Here is a 19,562-nt window from a genome sequence, read left to right as displayed (position 1 = left end):
AATGTGGTCCGTCAATTACCACCTGTGTGACCTGACACCAGTCACTCCTCATGCCCCATGGTATGTAATCAATACAATATAGCTCCCGCTTTATAAGGTTGTGTTGAGCTAAGATAATGAAGTTCCTGATGAATTTCCTCAAACATCTTAAGTACTTAACAAATTACATCTATTGGTTTTTATTCATGATGTGTGTTTTGGGCTAAATTTAGCTTTTCAATGTGCCACATTCTTCACCTAAAAATGTGGTGAGGTCACCCCACACCCATACCCCTGAGTCTCTGTTCCCTGCCGTAATGCACATGCTGTCAGCTATGTCCAGCCCATGAAGCTTAGGGCTCCTTCTCTTTCCCTGATACCTCCATATATACAAATAAATATTCAAAAACTAAACATCAATGGAATGTAGATTGCAAACATCCAGAAAAGTCATTTGGTTTTTCTTTTAATTATTATACAAACATTCAGTGGCTTTTTAAAAAGGTGTTAGGCAAACATGGATGGTGTGTCCACCGTGTACTAGGCATGGCCCTGGGTACCGAGAGAAGCATCGGGACGATGCTTGGCTTGGAGGCATACAGACCTGGCTCAAAAGCTTGGTCTTATCTAACTTGTTTGTTTGGTGATCTTGGAAAAGGAACTTAATCACTTTGAGTTTATTTCTTAATCCATAAAGTAGGGGTTGGTAATACCGTCTGGGCTTGTTGAAAGTATTAGTTTGTGAAAATGCTTAGCATAGTGTGTGACACGTATGAGGGACTCAGTGAAGCAGCGCTGCCTTCCCCTCACTCCTAGGGATTACAGAGAGAAAAACTGAGGCTATTACTCCAAACCTCATGTCCTGGGAGGACATGAATCTTATATTTAAAGTAACACAGTGCCTCTCAGAGTCTCTATACGTTTTGCTGGAAATGACAGCCAGTAAGAGGTCCAATTAAGATTTGATTCCAGTGTTTCCCTGGTGGTGCAGTGGTTGAGAGTCCGCCTGCCGATGCAGGGGACATGGATTTGTGCCCCTGTCCTGGAGGATCCCACATGCCGCAGAGTGGCTGGGCCCATGAGCCATGGCCGCTGAGTCTTCGCGTCCGGAGCCTGTGCTCCGCAATGGGAGAGGCCACAACAGTGAGAGGCCCGCGTACTACATTAAAAAAAAAAAAAAAAAAAAAAAAAAATAGATTTGATTCCAGATCTTTGGATTCCAAAGAAAGCAGTCATTCTGCTCCCTTCCACCATGTCTCCTGCTCTGTATCTGGGAGGGGCATCTTCATGCTTCTGGAGGAGATACACGAGAAGATGGTTTGCATTCCTCTATGAACTGTGTCTTCCATACTGACCCTAGACAGCTGTCACAGCCACCCTCTCCTCTTTCTCCCAAAGCTCTAGGTCACTCTTAGAGCCAGCTCTGTGCCCAGGCCATGACTGGTCCAAGCTCTGCTCAAAGCACTGCTTGTAGAGGAGTGGGAAGCATAAGGATCAAGTCCACCCCAGGAACATGATCTGCAAAAGTGAAGCCTTTTCATCAATTTTAAATGCAAAATGCTTATATGGGGGGGGGGGGGTTAACACCATAATAAAGAGCTGTTAGTGAAAGCAGTGTGTAAGCAAGACTGTGACATGAGTGAGGAAGGTAATAAAATATAGTGCCACATCTCTTCCCATCCCAGTCCCTTTAAGTTATCTTGGAGATAAACCAGTTTGCTGCCAACATGCTGATAGGATGGTGACCAGTCTACCTTTGACCTCTTCTTGTTGTCTTACTAGCTAATAGTGGAATGGTAGGAATTCAGGACAAGGAGAGAAAAGAGGAGGTATTGGTAGGACTCTCCACTTTCACTCCTATGTGGCAGGAGAGCATCTTGTGAAGGCCAGCAGAATCTTCTGTGAGTTTGGTCCTCAGCTCCTGCTTACAGGATGCTCACACCTTGATTTCTCCTGTTTTGGACTCAACTCCAGGACTGTTATCTCGATCTGTCCATCTATAGAACTAGTCTTCATTTTTAGCAAAAAATATTTCAATTGTAATTTTAAGAAATAGAAGATGTGAAACCAACCAAGCAAAAACCCTATATTTCTTTTGAGTATCAGATTTTGATGTTTTACCTAAAATTAGTATATAGTATAGAGGCTAAATTTTTGTTTTGCAAGATCTCTCTGACAAATTCTGTTTTCATGTAACATTTAAAGGCTCAAATTTAGAATTTAGTGTCTGCTTAGTGAATCTCTATAGAACAGTTACACTTGGGAGAAAAGGAAATTGATAAAGGTAATTTTTTGCTGTATTATTTCTTCCTCACCTGTGGAGTCGTATACTCAAAGCCAGGAAGTTCTAAGTTATCTTTATTTTTTAATTAGTTAGGAGACATTTCAGAGAAAAACATAGTAAACACAGTAATTTGTGTTTTAAATTTAAAAGAAAAGGTTTATTTTTTTTAAAGACTTTCAAACTTTTTGGAGCCATCATAAGAAATATATTTCTGGGCTTCCCTGGTGGCGCAGTGGTTGAGAATCCGCCTGCAGATGCAGGGGACACGGGTTCGTGCCCCGGTCCGGGAAGATCCCACATGCCGCGGAGCAGCTGGGCCCGTGAGCCATGGCCACTGAGCCTGTGTGTCCGGAGCCTGTGCTCCGCAACGGGAGAGGCCACAACAGTGAGAGGCCCGCGTACCACAAAAAAAAAAAAGAAATATATTTCACATGGTCACTCAGTTTGCAGACACTCACCACCCACACAGCTGAGGCCAAGAATTTCATGATACAGTCTTCATCCTTTCTACAGGCATTGCACACTTAGTTTTTCTCTTCTACCTCATTTTTGAATGGAGGTTTCACCCTAACAAATTGATTTCATAAGCTTCCAATGGCCTGACTTGCAGTCTGAAAAGAAGGTCAGAAATAATGCCTCTATTTTAATACAATTGAGTAAATCATTTTAAGGAATGTTCGTTCTATTCATGAAACACTATGGGGCAGTGAAAATAAAGACAGACATCTACATAGTAGGGTGGCTGACTTCACAGAGTTTACCATCTAGTAGGGATTAACATAACATTGTGATGTGATGAGAAAAGCTGAAAGGAACATTACATAAAAACGTGTTCATGACAAGCTTTTTGTAAACAGCTGTTATGTGAGAGAGAAAAGCTGGAGGTTTCGTTATAGTTGTAAATTCTTGTGGACATATCACTTTCTCGATGGTGAAAGTCATCATGAACACAGATTTGTGACTATATAGCTCCCAGTTTCTTAACTAAATAGTTGACAACTTTAGCAAAAAAATAAATAAAAAGGAAAAAAAAATGGTTCCAAACTTTTAAGCCAATCTGCCTTGTCTCTTTATTTTCTTTTTCACTCCCTCCTATCTTTCTGCCCTCTGGTCACAGAATAATCTGGCTTGAGCTATTCTGTTTCTTTTTTATTGTGATAAAATACACACGACAAAATTTACCATTTTGGCCATGTTTAAGTGTATTCAGTACATTCTCAGTGTTGTGCAACCATCACCACTATCCAGTTCCAGAACTTTTATATCATCCCAAAAGGAAACTCTGTACCAATTAGGCAGTCACTCCTAATTTCCCCTCTACCCCACCCCTGGCAACCTCTACTCTGCTTTCTGTATCAGTGAATTTGCCTACTCCAGATATTTCACATAAATGGACTCATGCAATAGGTGGTTGTATCTGGCTTCTTTCATTTAGCGTAATGTTTTCAAGGTTCATGCATGTTGTAGCATGTGTCAGTATCACATTCCTTTTAATGACTGCATAATATGCCATTGTATGGGTACACCACATTTTGTTTATCCATTCATTAGTTCATGGAGAGCTATTTCAAGGGGGATTTTATTCAGAAAATAATTGTAAACTAATCGATTGGACATACCTTTAGCGGTTTGATTACATATATGTGTACACACACACACACACACACACACACACACACACACACACATATATATAGGCACCTAAAGGCTTTCAAAGAAATCTGATGTCTATTTGTAGAAGTTTAAGCATGAGAAGAAGCGCTGTATATCCAGAAGCTCATGAGATAGTACTGGATCTGACCTATGGATTTAGGGTTCATCTGCATACAGATGGAAAATGAAACCATGTGAGTGAATGAAATTGCCCCAGGGAGAGAGTATAAAGGAACTTAGGACAGAGCCCAGCAGTACTTTGGGGATCCATGGAGGGAGAAGGAGCCTCCAATTTCCTCCCTAGAGGTGATGATAAATAAAACCTAACTCAGGTGAACCCTCAGGCTCATCATTTGCAAAGAAAACACCTCCTACTTTTTCACAAGGTTTGTAAGAAAATTAAATGAGTCAACATATGCAAAGCAGCTGGTACCTGGCCCATAGGTAGGACCTCAGTAATGATAGCTACAAATATTACTAGATATATTTGTGCTGTCACTGTTGTCAGTTTCTGCATGTTTCTTTATTTCACTATCTTGTAACATCATATCCAGGACTACCTATTTTGAAATAAGCTTTCCTACCCTCTTAAAACTCAGTCTGTTTTTAATTTTGTTGTTGTTGTTGTTCCCAGACTTTGCTAGCTTCTCCCATAATACCGATGGAACCTAGAAGAATCTAAATTAGGTGGAGAGATGCTAAGAGGCACAGGCCAGACTTCTGACCCAGTTCTGCATGCACACAGGAGGATGTTGTCAATTCCATAGCTTGGAAGAAAACTGTTCTAGCCCCAGATCATCAGGACCTTAAAATTCTTTCTCTTTAGATTTCTTTGTTTTGATATTGGCAAGGGAAAAGTTATTTACTTCATTTCTCAAAGGTACTTGATTTTTTTTCCCCTCCCATTTTTGGTAAAGAATAGTTGATAAAAATTCATGACCCAGCCTAAAAACAATTACACTCTTCTAGAGTCAGAAGTGAAAAATCATTGGATATACTGTTTTTTAAGCTTATCATGTTACCATACATAGTGTCTTAAACTTGTTACTCCTGTAAGATTTTTGACTGTCCTTGCTCTCTTCTGAAGAATTTCTTTGAATATTTTTAAGTAAACTCTCAAAAGACTTGACCACACCTCTCCATTCACTTTTAACATGGTTGGCCTGACTGTTTCTTCCTGGGTCTTCTCAAAAAGCTTTTAAGGTATGAATAACTTTTATATTTCATAACTTTGTTTTAGTCTTTCAGAGTTTTCTTCATACTTTTCTAAACTTCTCACATCTTTCCACCTTTCAAGGGGGAAAAATTTTCAGTGCTTTTTCTTACTCAATAATTCAATTAGTTTTGTTTTTCTGGAATGTCACATCTCTAGTGTATTCCTATTTATATTCCATATATGGGAATGTATTCTACATATGGGAAATATGACTTTCAATGAAACTAAAACTACAGAATGGCATTGCATTTTGTGAACATATGCAAATTCTTTCATTCCTTATTACTGGCTGATTTGTTGTACACTGAGAGATGGAAATACCAAAAGAATGTAACTCATCTACACAATTAGAAATGATGCTGGGAATGGACTCTGTCTCCTGAAGCCTGATCCAGGGCACTTTTCGCTGGAAAATGGACAACTCATGACGTTCATGACCTAGTTCATGTTGGCTATTATCCAAGTTCGGTGGTCAAAAACAGGACAGAGTCTATGGAAAATTACTATTGCCTGCTCTGTTACTAATTTAATACAAGAATTACTGGAATTTGTCTGTATTTTCTCATATGTTTGGTAGGGCATGCTATCTCTTGTCTCATGGTCAAGTTACAGAAAATAGAGTAATTTGAAAACATAAGATAATAATAGCATTTGGTTATAATTCTATAAAAACCAGTAGTGACTGGTGAATATGGCATTCATTGTGACTCCAAAGCTGAATTAGAAGCATGGAAAAGCCAATTAAGAGACTTGAAGCCCAAGAAAAATTAGAGGAGGAAAATGATGATTTTTAACTACAATATTTTGTCCCTATAAGGAGATAAGGCAATTAGAGGTGAGAAGAAAGAAGTTTTTCACAATCATCATTAAAAATGAACAGAGAGAAGGTGTTCCTAAATATTATGGGTGGGTAGTTTTAAATGTCAATAAGTTTTCTATAAACTCCTCACGAGGAGGGTAATGGAGAATAGCTTAAAGTGGGAAGAGATTTTTTTTTTAAACAAACATTGACATTTTAAAGACCTAAACATCTTAAATGGAATGACTATTCAAATGCAAAATTAGACAAACAGAGGCATTTTGGAGATTATATTTGAGTAGTATCCTAAGAGCCAGATAATGAATGACTCAGATCATCTGAGTGATCTGGGCTGACTCATATGTTTTAAAAAAAGATGTCATCAAATCTCTGATTTTGTCAGTATTTTTCCCCTTGATCCCCTGGTAATGCCAAACAAATCCTGAACGTTAGTGACTTTTCTAGCTCTAATTTGTCAGGATGAAGTTCCAAACCACCGGTAACAAGTCTAAGATTTTGAATATATAGGCATTGGTATATTTGAATAATACTCACTAACGTGAGAAACACAAGCCACATATGTAATTACAGGACACGTGGAAGATAGGAATCCCAGACAGAGCCTTGACAGGAGAGGAATAGAAGATATAAGACTAGGCTTGGTTTGTCCAGGATGGAAGAAAAGGAACCTTCTTACCCCAATACCACCTGAACGATGCTTCCTGGAAGACATCTTAAATCAACCAATATTATCTGGTTCCTCTACCTGGCGTAGAGGACATACTGAGGGTATCCTTGGTCTCTGTCCTAGAAAGGCTTACAGTCTATGAGGGAAACTGACATAGGAACTAGTAAGTGGAATGCTTTGATATATTGTAATACATATAACAGCAACATTGGGGGGAGCACAGGATAGTCAGTTTCTGACAGCACTAAGATTAAGAGGCCCTCACAGAGGAGGGGGCATTTGACTGGGCCTTGAAGGCACATATGGAAGTTGTAAATATCAACAAAACTGGAAAACCGTTTGAGCCAGTGGCAAGGACCACATAAGGAGAAAAGAGATACAGGAGTACAGATACTGGGGATGTTCAGAGAATCCAGTATAGCCACTGAATTGAGGAAGTAGAAAAAGATGAACTGGGAATATGGGATACAAAGATGTGTCAGGCCAATGTGGCTCTTTCTTATGGTTTACATAATCCCTGTCTTGGAACTATCCCAGTCTCAAGAATCCGTCTAACCTGGAAATTACTGTTCTTCTAAGTCTGTGATGGGGTTTCTCGGCACAGCGCCAATTTGGGCGATGGCTAACAATAGTCTAAGTAAAGCTTGCCAACTTTACTGTACCTTGTCTTGATCTCCTTTCCATTTTTTTTTTAATATTCTTACATTGCTCACAGGGCTAAGAACTTACAGTGCCATGTCCTTGATAAACATCGGTTGAAAAACAATAATGAATCCTATGCACATGCACATGCATACACATGAAGAAACTTTCATTGCTTTTTTTTTTTTTTTTTTTTGTGGTATGCGGGCCTCTCACTGTTGTGGCCTCTCCCATTGCGGGGCACAGGCTCCGGATGCGCAGGCTCAGCGGCCATGGCTCACGGGCCCAGCCGCTCCGCGGCACGTGGGATCTTCCCGGACCGGGGCACGAACCCGTATCCCCTGCATCGGCAGGCGGATTCTCAACCACTGCGCCACCAGGGAAGCCCTTTCATTGCTTTTTGAACATTCAAATTTAACTAATATATTGCAACTTTAAAAATATGTTCACTTGAATGTTGCTAGGAACATTCAAATAGAAAATAGATTTTCTGACCTTTTGTTGTTTTCCCACAGGATTGAAAAAGCGTACAAGGAAGGCCTTTGGAATACGGAAGAAAGAAAAGGACACTGATTCGACGTATGTACTTAAGGAGAACACCACTGCTCAGCATCAGCTGGCTGTGACCGTGTGGAAATGCAGATCTGGTGTGGTCTGCTGTATAGCAGAATAATGAACGTATTAAACCCCTTATTTGGCAAGAATCCCTGAAAGAAAGTTAGAAAATGCAAAAATCAATAGTTGTTTAGGCACAGGGGAAAAGAAAAAAGGTTATGTTGATCTCGCACCTTTAACTTTTCATTCTGTACATTTTTATCGTGCATAAATTTTATCACAAGGTGCTGAGAATTGCCCTGTGGCCTTGTCCTCTGAGAATTTATAATTCATCGAATAGAATATCTATCACACAAATTGAAGTATCTTTCATATAACTAAAAGAGCTAACATTTGATATGACTACCGTGGTAACACGTACTTAGTAAACTCTCGGTGAATGGCAGCAGCCACTACTCCTGTTATCACTAATACAAATTAATACGTGGTAAGTTCCTTAGGAGCGATTAGAAATGGAATTTCCGGGGAATTAGAGGGTGGGAAAGCTCATATTTGAATAGATGATCAGTGAAGCTTCAAAGAGGGAGGAGCCTTGATTTTGGCCTTCAAGATGAGGACATGCGTTTCATGCAAGGGGAACAACAGCCAAAGCAGAGATGTGGAAAAGCCAAGTAGGTATTCAGGACAAGCTAAACAGAGCAGTCTGTCTACTTGTCGGCCGCACGTAAATGTGATAGTGCGAGGCAAGGCTGGAAAGATCAGGGCCAGATAGGAAGGGCTTTAAGTACCAGCCAGGCTGAGGTGTCTGGGCTTCCTTCCTTAGGCAGTGGGCGACCTTGAACCCTTGAAGGCTTTTATGCCAGAGACTATAAAGGATTGGGGGGTAAAAAGCTATTTTTTGTCCAGATATCAAATGTTAAGTGCCCTGTTCTTACCTTTTCTTTGTGTTTTTTCTTTTGGTAAATAATTGTTTCATGGAAGCTGCATTTACTCTAGTCTCGCCAATTTTTCTAAATGATGAAATTAGAAAAAAATTTTCTGAGCATTATATAATTTTCATTATTTCTTAAGAAATTGCCAACTTTGAAACATTAACCAGAATAGAAGATGGTTCGTTCACCAGAGTCGGAAGACCTGGACTCTGGTTCCAGCATTGCCAATAGCTCCACGGACTTAGAATACACTTTCCTCTAATGGGCCTCAGTTTGCACTAGATGGAATCGAATTTCCATAAAAGGCCAGACACTGTAGCAGTCAGTCTGTCAACAGAATCTTTTGCCACCTACAATGTGCCATGTGTTGTGGGGGACACTATTAGACACATCTCAGAAGAACATCATTAGCAGAAAACAAATCCATTTTTCTTTGAGATGGTTTCTGTAACTGACTACACATAATCTCTGGTGTGTGAAGAAAATTAGAAAGGAAAAAAGCTCCGTCAAAAGGAAAAAGAGGTCAAACAACCTCCCCAGAGCAGGCTGAGCTCATTTGCAGGTAGCCAAAGTACCACTCTTCCATCACCACTTCTAAAAACATGAAAATGAGAAAGTTACTCTTCATGGCTTTGTGTAGATGCCCAATATCTCTCCGAAGTACTCTAACAAGACATTTGCTTGTAAAATCCCAAGCATCTGTCCTTTACTTCTTATCATCTGAGCGCCCCAGTTTACTTAGGTGATAGCAAATTAGCTATAAACTGGTTCCACCAGCAGTGATGGTCAAAGGACAAGATGTTTAGTGTAAGCCTTTGCTTTTCATGAGCCCCTGCTCTCTAATTGAGTCATATATCATTCTTGCAGAAGGCTGGAGAAATGTTCTGGCAACGTGCTATCCCTTCAGATTTAGGTAACGCTTACGTTAGTCTGTGATCACTGAAACCTTGTTGATACAAACTGTTTTCAGGGCTGTTGCAACTCCATGAGGATTGCCAAGTAACCTGCTATGGTAGCTGCCAGTTTCAACTTCAGCTGACTGAGTGTCCTTAGATAGAGTGGGGTTAGAACCAGAGCTTCCTGATTTGATCATCGTTACAATGGCTGATAGAAAGAGGAAAGGAGAGAGCCTGTACTAAGTGGCAGGCCCTGTGCAGGGTATTTTGTATGTCCTGATATCCTTTTTAATCCTCATAGTAATTCAATAAAGTTAGAAATAATAATCTCAATTTTGGAGATGAGAAATCAGTGCCAAAAGGAATTAAGTAACTTGCTGAAGGCTACCCAGAAAAATAAGACATGGAGCCAGTATTCTAGTCCAGAGTCAAGTGTCTATTCTTTGATTACCCAGAAGAAAAAAGAATAGATGGGCAAAATTATATTCAAGAACAATAGGAGGGTAAAAGAGAAAAGGCAGCAGTGGCAAGAGGTGACTGTCACTTTTTAAAATAGAGGCAAAGGGTCCCTGGTAGATGATCAGTTTTAAAACAGAATCAGTAAATATAATGGGTCTGCTGTTAAAAAGCAAAAAAAAAAATTATTTAAAAGTGTGTAAAACTTAATAAGAGGGGGTTAGGAAATAAACTGAGGACACATACCCCATTGTCTGAGGCTGCTAAAATCTCTCTCTCTACTCCCCATCCTAGGTCAGCTTATATAATAACTTTATTCTAGATAACATTTAATGAGTATTTACTATGTTCTAGGTACTATTCCAGGCTCTTCATTTATATTAACTTATTGAATCCTTTAACAGCCCTATGAGCTATATGCTGTTATCACGGCTGTTATATAGATGAGGAAACTGAGACACAAAGGAGTGAAGTACTGGTCCAAGGTTATGCAACTAGGAAATCTAAGTTGATTGAACCTGGGCAGTCAGGCACTATAGCTGGTGCTCTATACCACCATGCTTACTGTTGTCATACGGGGAAGCAGCAACCCCATTTCCATCAGTGGATAAGACAAAGGATCAGAATTGACACCAATGCTGCTATGTACAATTACAATTATCCTGATTAAGATTTTTGAAGTGCCATCCCTATAGCTGTAATATGCATGAGACCAAGTGGCCTCCCATTTAAGATCCCCTATAGCTATGTCCTTCTACCTGGACCAATAGTGGGCAACACCACAGCCAGGACTATCTCCAGAGCCTTGTCTTCTCCCATCTATCACCTGCCCCGAAAGACAACCCCACGAGGATCAGTGCCTCTGGATGTTTCCTATGCAAAGTTTGATGCAATCTCCTCTCTATCAATTCCTTTAGCAGAGGCTGAAATCCTAGTAAGAAATGCTCATTTTTTGCAGTGTACAAATCTAGGGAAAATTGACTTTGATGAGTATGGGTTGGTACCTTTCCTCTGTACTTTCCTACCACCTGGGTTTACTGCGGCCATAATAACCCACTGGATTTACTTGCCTGTCTCATTCTCTCTATGATGAGCATGTCTTCTTCATTATTTTATCTCCTGACCCTAGCCTAGTGCCTGGCCTATTATAAGCACTCAATAGTTGTTCAATGAATTATACATAACTTTTATTGGCTAAGACTCTTCCTATCTTTCTATCTTAGATGAAATTTCTTTGAACCAACTTTTTCCCATAGCCAGCGAATGTCCAAAGATCCTAAGATTTCTGTCAACTCCGATGGTCTTTAAATATCAGGATCCTTTCTACTTCTAGCCCCTGTATCACTCATTCATCCCTGCATCCACATGGACACAGAAATGATAATGGAAAATGATGCTCTCCCATCAAGTGTTTTGTAATCGAAGTAGAATATTCTGCTAATTTTGAAGGGGGTGTTGGTGGGGAAGGGGAGTCACATCTTGAAGCCAAGAAGATGTCCCACCAACTCAGCATTTCTCTCTCTCTCCTCTGTCCCACCCTATGAAGCAATAAACAATTTTGTCACTTGGTCCCACCTCCTAAGGAGCAGTTCCAACCACACCAAACTCTTCAAGATTTCATAGTCCACCCAAGCACTTACTAAGGTTTTCTTCCAAACAAGGCAGGTCCCCGTCTAAGCATAATTCTGGTCTCCATGTTAATAGAATAATATTTTTCTAGCTCCTTACAGAATTAATTAATATAAGAAGTTATAAAGTGACTACTCTTTTTCTTCTCTCTTTCTCTGATTCCTCCAGCTCAGTTTTCCAAAGTAACAATAATAATACCCTTCCTCTATTGCTATAAAGTCTAACATGGCTGCAAGTGAACAGTTTGTATTCCTAGGGTAGAGACATCATGGAAGAGGAAAAAACCTGTAACAAACAAACAAACATTTTTGAATACTTAGTATGTGTCAGGAACCATTATAAGTTCTTTATATACCTTATCATATTTAAGCTGGCTTAGAGAACTAAGTAATAAGCAATATGTTCAAGGTCAGAGAGCTAATAAGTGGTGGAGTCTGGACACCTGGATTCATCCTACTCTAAGGCCCTTACTCTTTAGCACTGCAGCCTAGCTTCACCATGGATTAAATACCCTGGACTTTAGTCATCAAAGCAAGCCATTTAGCAAAATTGCCCTCCATTTCCTGTTCTCCTGTAATGAAAGGAGCAGTTACTCTAGAAATGTGGAAGAAAATATAGATTCTCAAAGTAATTTGAAAACTACTTTGTAGTTTTATAAGTTCTTCTTATAAGTGTAAGAAGTTCCTTCTTATAAGGGGAAATTCAAGACCACTTATGGGGAGAAGATGAGAGAGAACAAATGGGTTTGCATTCCTGGTGGTAGTTTTAAATAGAAGGCTGCTGAGTGGGATAGCTCTTAATGAATTCTCCTCTCAAGACACTGCACCAGCAACTTGTGCCTTTTGGATTTCAGTTTTTAATGAGACTCTCCCTCCCACACACACATACACACACTCCTCACTCAAATATCACTCAACCAATCTGTTTTGATTTGGCTTTCATTAGCCAGGTTTACTGGGGTTGGAACTCTGTGACAGGGGGGAGAAAGGTGGTTAATGATTCTTATTGTCATACTTGAGACTATGTAGCAAGAATGATTCATTTTCCTAATAGCTACCAATTTCTTTTTGTTACAGAGGTTCACCAGATAGAGATGGAATTGTAAGTATTTAAATGACCATTTTCAGTAGGTTTGCACTTCAACCTATGCTAGTTTAAATTTCTTAAAGCCCCATTTCTTCTTTTTTTTTTTTTTTCTGCAAGGGAACAAAAATTAGCTTAAATGACTTTTCAATTACAACTTTTTTTGTTGTAAATTTTGTAGTCATTGCATGGGACATAAATGCAGTCTTGGTCAAGTTAAACTTATTTATTGCTTTCACCAAAAACCCTGTCCCAGAGTAGGCAAGCAAACCAGTCATCAATATGGTGGGTCAGAAGCCAAACAGTTCCTGCAGGGGCTGCTACCATCAACTGTTATTTCGTTTCCTATTTAATGATATAAGAGCTCCTTATATGAGAATGTTTTTATCCAGCAGAGGCCACGAAGTCATGATGGATCTGAGATCCAATAAAATTGAAAGAAGCTCTTCCTCTTTCATATTGAGCTGCAGATACATTTTCTATGTTAAATTCATAAGTAGGGAATAGTCTTGAAACCATTTATGCCTGAATTTACAGCCTGGAGGAGGAAAATATATATATTTTCCACTGGGTTTAGATTCAACAGTAACTCTGATTCCTTGCTGGTCACCAGATTTCTTGCTTTTTAAAGAAATCTGTGGTGCACGGGCTTGGATTTATCCGAGTTGTACTTATGCGAGTCTGCACCAGCTTCTAAAATGACTTCCTTCAAATCTAAATCAGATGCCTATTCAGAAGGTTCAAAAGAACAGCTGTTACTGAAGGGAAAAAAAAAAGGGACTCGCATTAGGCTTATTGGGCTGAGGTGGGAACGAAAATAAACCAGATAGTTAAAAATATTTTCTTGAAAAATCACCCTTTATAATATTAGACCTAAATTGGGGTGTTAATTGCAGCTATGGTAGGAGTTTTTCTCCCATATTTGACTCAAGGTTCTTAGCTTTGGGGTGCCTTTTGCATTCATGTAGTTCCCACCATGAAATGTTAAGAAGGTAGACTGAAATTTATCAGACATTGGGTAACACTATAATCAAGGCTCTATTCAGCAGGGGAAAAAAAAGACCCAGAAGACTCAGCTTCTCCTCACCTCTTGCTTCTGGCTCAGAGCCCTCTCGTTAACTCTGTCTCAGGTACTCTCTGCTTCTGTGTCTTCTCTTTGCTTCTGTCTTGGTCCCCTCCCTGAGTTCTCTTGTCCCCTTCATTCTGACCCTTGCAAGGCTCTGTGAGATAGTCTCTGCTTTCCCTCCCTGCTGCTTCCAGGCTGGTTTGCTGTTTCTTGCTTCTCTCCCTGTGGCACCTCAGTCTTGTCCTTTTTCCTTTCTCTAAGGCTTCTCCCACCCTGCTGTTCATTGTCTCCCAAGGCCCCACTGCTATCTCAGAGTTCTCTGGTCTTCTAGGGACCATGAGTTTAAATCTCGAGCAGAACATGCACCCCAGTGCTTGGCACAGTCCTGGCGGGCGTGTAGCAGGCAACTCTGAGTATGTGCTGCGTCAATAAGCCCAGCCATGATTCTGCGGACTTGCCCACCCTAAGTCAGGGCTTCATCCCTGAGTTCCCCGATCCTCCTTCACTGTCACCATTCTCAGTCACATCAAGTTATTTATCAGCAGATGTGCCTTCTTTGTTCCTTAATTGGAAATGCCACGAATGGTCATGATTTTAGGAAGGAAGAACTATTTAATTTCGATTTCTCAGGAAATGACACAGACCTGTTTGGTAAACAGGCTGCATTCAAAATAAATGCAGGTTCTCAGAAACAGGTTTTACAGCTTTCTAGGTAACTGGAAATTATTGGCCAGCTGCTAATTTTACTATTTGGAAATGTGCCTCAAGTTTTTTCCACATACTATGGTCACCAAATTTTGAGAATGTCTTGTGAGACCAGTGCTATAGGGGTCCAAGTTTCTGTTCCCACTCAGTCCATGGAAATCTCAACCTGATTTCCTTTCAAACTCAGACTGATTTCTTTGAGACCTCATGTCTGTGGAGCCAGTCCACGTTTATGTGGCTGAGTTAGCTTTCAAACTACTGCTTTTTGAATATCTGAAGTTGAAATGTATGGTTTCACTAATGTGGTTCTACAAACTACAGGTTGTGGTGTACCCATTTAATGCTTATAAATGACTGTCAATGTAGGGGCCGCACGATAGATTTAACTATTTAAATTCAGTTTCTCAAAAATCCAGTGAAGCCCATCTCTGGTGACACTGCTTTTGAGTCTTTATCTACAGAGCCTCTGTGGCCAGGCTGCATGTGTCAAGGTGGGCTTGCCTTGCTCCCCACTGGCTGAAAATGCCTACCCTTGGCCGAGCTGTCTGTCTTGATGTCTAAAGCTTCAGGCAACTGTGTGTGATGATGCAGTCTAACCCAGAGACAAACTCTGTTTTGTGCAGGATACACTCTAAGTTTTTCCTAAGCAGTTCAGATTTCCATCCACACCTAGAGTGGGGGCACTGGGGGTCACGGCCGTTGCTGTAAGGAGATCTCTTCTCATCCTGAACACGTGTGCAAGAAAGGGTCCGGATTTGGAGCTGTCAACTGTGTGTGCTGTGTATGTTGATGTCTCCCAGGAAGGCTTTGATTCAGGGGAATATATGATGGAGCTAGCCTTTTCAGACGGCCGTTAGAAATGCAACCATTTTTATTAAGTCCTTTGGGTGTGTCCCGGTGTCTGTTCTCAACCTGTAAATTAAGTGCTGGCTGAGTGAGGACTAGATCCACATCATCCCTAGTGCCTGGGATGCCTCTTCCTCCTTCCCTTCTTCTCCTGGCCTAGCCACACTGGCCTGCTGAATAGAGCCTCATTATGGGCCCCAAAGTCCACTCTTTTCTTCAAGAACCCTACCAAGATTGGTAGGCCCTACAATTTGGCCTAGACATTATTTCTTCTATGGTATGCTTGCTGACTCCATGTGATTCTTTATATGTGTCTTGAAGAACAAACAGATCCTTTAACAACTTTTTTCTACATGAAAACAATCAATTCCAGCAGCCCAGCCCACATGAACCACCCTACAATAACAAAGCAGAGTGCGCACGTGAAGGAGGAAAAAAAGTTTCGGTAAGGAAACAGATTTTAGTTTAAGATATCCAAGGGGTTGTAGAAACAGTGAGTAAAATCCCAATTTGAAATTTGAAAAAAACAACAGTAGCATTTAAGAAGACTCTTAGATAATGTTTCCCAATTATTTCCTGAATACCCAGGGCCAATTTTTAAATCAACCAAATAGACTCTATACGTTGACATCCGAATATACTTTTAAAAAGTGATCAGGCATGAGAGATGTGTGATTCCTATGTCTTAGACAAAGGACAGGGATTCAAATTTTAAAAAGAATATGCTATCTATCAGAAAGCCTTGGCTTTCTGAGTAGCTGTTTATTAGGATAAGCACTATCTCAGTAACATCAGGAATTTGGCGGGACCTTGGCCTGTGGGATCTAATGTACTTGACAATGGACTTGGGATGCTGATCCTGTCCCAGACCATGCAGCAACTATAGCTGTGTTGTCCAACACGGTGGTCACACCGTGTGGCTGTTTAAAATTCAGTCCTCACTAAATGTCCATCGACAGCTGAATGGATAAAGATGTGGTGCATATATACACCACATCTTGGAATTCCACCATGGAATATTCCACCATGGAATATTACTCAACTATAAAAAAGAATGAAATAATGCCATTTGCAGCAACATGGATGGACCTAGATATTATCGTACTAAGTGAAGTAAGCCAGACAGAGAAAGACAAATATCATATAATATGATATCAATTATATGTGGAATCTAAAAAAAAATAATGATACAAATGAACCTATTTACAAAACAGAAATAGACTCACAGACATAGAAAACAAAGTTACGGTTACCAAAGGAAAGGGGGGGATAAACTGGGAAATTGGGATTAAAAGATACACACTACTATATATAAAAATAGATAAATAACAAGGGCCTACTGTAGAGCACAGGGAACTATATTCATTGTCTTGTAATAGCCTATAATGGAAGACAATCTGAAAAAGAATATATATATATATAACTGAATCACTTTGCTATGCACCTGAAACATTGTAAATCAACTATACTTTAATTAAGTAAATAAATAAATAATTTTTAAATTCAAAAACATAAAATAAAATTCAGTTCCTCAGTCACACTTGTCACATTTCAAGTACTCCACAGCTCCTTGTGGCTATTGGCTGCCATATTGGACAGCACACATACGGAACATTTACTTCTTCACAGACAGTTCTATTGGATAGTGCTGTTCTATACAAAGTGAGTCAAGTCTGCCTCAATGGCAAAAAGATTATATTTAGGCGGTGTATCATGTGCCTTTAATACTTATCACCAAGGAAAGCTATGTGGCCATGATCTGACCTTGGAAAAGAAGAACATTCACAATGGAAATTAAGAACTTTGATGAATGTGTAATTGAACACAATTGTTACTACGTTTATTGATTTAAACCATGATATTATCTGAAAACAGATAATAAACCTGACCAAAGTAAAATACCTATTAAAACATGATCAACATTGCTGTAAGCCTCAATTATCTTCAAATAACAGTCATATATTCAAGTTGTAGAAGTTATTTATGCTAATTGTGGAATTTTAGAAAATACAGAAAAGAATTAAAAGAATAAATAATTATACTCCAAGAGAAAAATCACTGTTTATATGTTGATGAATAGCCAACATTGCTTTAAATAGTAAGCTTAGTTTTTAAATAATATTTCCCCACTTAACTTACATACTTGCTTGCTTTTTCACTGTTTTCCAATTGAAAATCAATAGAGCCATTACCTCCATATTACCACTGTGAGCTGCTTAAATGGTTAAACCAGAATTGTTTCTTCCTTGGAGTTTGACCAGAAGAATTTCAGCCAGGTTCTGGATTAGCTTTAACTTGATAGTATCCACTTGCAAAAACAAATATACTTGTAAGAATTCACTAGTATGAATGAGACCAAATTGCCAATTTCTCTAATGAAGCTTTGTGTGTGTGTGTGTGTGTGTGTGTGTGTGTGTGTGTGTGTATGTTTGCATATGTTTTGAATGTCTGCCCCAAAGAATGTATTTTTATGATTTGTTGTTTGTGTTTAGTACTTATGTTTAAAATGTTCCTATTTTAAAGGAAAATTTCTTTTTATAGGCTTTGCTTTCTCTTTATCTCAATCTTCCATTGGTTTCCATGGAAATGGAAATTTTCACTCAGCCCAGATCTAGAAAATTCAAAAAATCGAGGAACTTGTTTAGTCATAATGTCGGATATATGTTGTCAGGAAAGAAACATATACACACATATATTTATTTTGTTTTTGTTTAGCTGAACATATCAACTATCTTGGTTTTGAAAGGCTTTGATTATGGAGATGAGCTTATCATGGAAACAAACAACTGTAGAACTTTGAAAATTTTGAACTCACTACTTTATCTAATCTCTTTAGTTTTTAGATAACAATTCTTTGTATTGAAGAATTGTTTGATAACTAAAAGGTCTATTAATAGTACTATACTGATCACAAAATTCATCAGTTTTGTTCTTTGGGATCAGCTTAGTTTATTTGATTTCTAATTATTATACATTACATTTGTATTTTGAATTTATTATACATGCTATCTAAGAAGGGTTTGGAGAATTTTGCAAAGAAGACATATGCAAACAGATTGATAAAGTAGAAATTTTAAAAGAAAGCAAATATGACAAAAAGAAAATAGGAACCATGCCCATTCACTATGAGAGAGATTTTTTTAAATTATTAGACGGCACATTATTTAATGGACCATGTCCTCAAAAGCAGCTTCATAGCTTATACAGGTGCAGAGTTGATGTGGCAGGTTTTTAAAGCAACCTTTGTTCAAAGAAGAAAGAATGTCATTGAAGCACTAATTCAATGAAGGCAATTCTGTGAGAAGGTTAAAATGATGTAGTCTGACAAAGTACATTTTCTTTGTCAGGAGCAAGACACAGACGAAGAGGGGTACCAGCCCTGTATTCTGGGGCGCTCGTTGGTGGAGGTGGGGCAGAGTTGGTGCATTTGGTGCATTTCCTGTACACTAACACCGCATTCCAGTGCAGTGTTAGTGTACAGGAAGATAATGAACACATTATTCCCTAGGCACTTCACCCTTACTAAACTACTGTTAGTTCTTAGAGTGCCCAGTCAACATGCAGTAAGTATTACTCAGTGATGATGGTTACTAGGTTACCTCTGATTTGGTTTTCTAGTGATCCTATATGCATAGATGCAAAGCTTCCTTCTCCTACTTATTTGTCAAATTAAGTGTCAGCTGTTCACATTTTATTTCAACTGGCCTTCATTTGTGACTGTAGAATTACATGTCCTGTCCTCAAGCCTCGTGCGTCATGTCAACATCTGATGCGTGTTGTTGTGAGATCTGTGAGTGCTCTGTGACATGCTGTTGCCCCATGTGCCAACTACAGGAATGTTGTTGAATGGACTGTCCATACCAACCTCATTTGTGTTTTTGTCCTCTGCTCACAAGAAGTAGAGAATCCCAGGAATTTCAATTTGGATGATGCCACATCCTTGCTCAAGTTCTTGTGGCCATACATGTCATGGTTGTACTAGGGGCCAAAATAAAACTTTAAGACAATCCTGAGAGAACAATGCTGATACCCAGTCACTTGTAATGATGTGTGCTCATGGAGGCTTAGGATGTACAGATGATAGAAATCCACGCTTAATCCTCAAATTCTATATTAATAATTTGGTAAGAAAA

At 39.3% G+C, this 19,562-nt stretch overlaps 1 protein-coding gene across 26 annotated transcripts in view; it reads left to right on the top strand.

Moving 5' to 3' along the window:
• The window catches only part of SGIP1 (SH3GL interacting endocytic adaptor 1), a 214,020-nt gene that overhangs the window by 91,468 nt on the left and 102,990 nt on the right, over nt 1-19,562 (top strand). For 7 of the 26 annotated variants that reach the window (XM_067006332.1, XM_067006395.1, XM_067006334.1 and 4 more), the window contains 2 exons: nt 7,777-7,840; nt 12,806-12,830. In XM_067006332.1, coding sequence (XP_066862433.1) covers nt 7,777-7,840; nt 12,806-12,830 — 89 coding nt within the window. Of the gene's footprint in view, nt 1-7,776; nt 7,841-12,805; nt 12,831-13,858; nt 13,943-15,802; nt 15,875-19,562 lie in introns of all 26 variants that reach the window. The other 19 variants (XM_067006292.1, XM_067006284.1, XM_067006276.1 and 16 more) reach the window with 5 other exon arrangements.

This window comes from Kogia breviceps, chromosome 1 (genome assembly GCF_026419965.1).
Source record: "Kogia breviceps isolate mKogBre1 chromosome 1, mKogBre1 haplotype 1, whole genome shotgun sequence".
Lineage (NCBI taxonomy): Eukaryota > Metazoa > Chordata > Mammalia > Artiodactyla > Physeteridae > Kogia > Kogia breviceps.
This window is presented reverse-complemented; position numbering and strand designations above follow the sequence as displayed.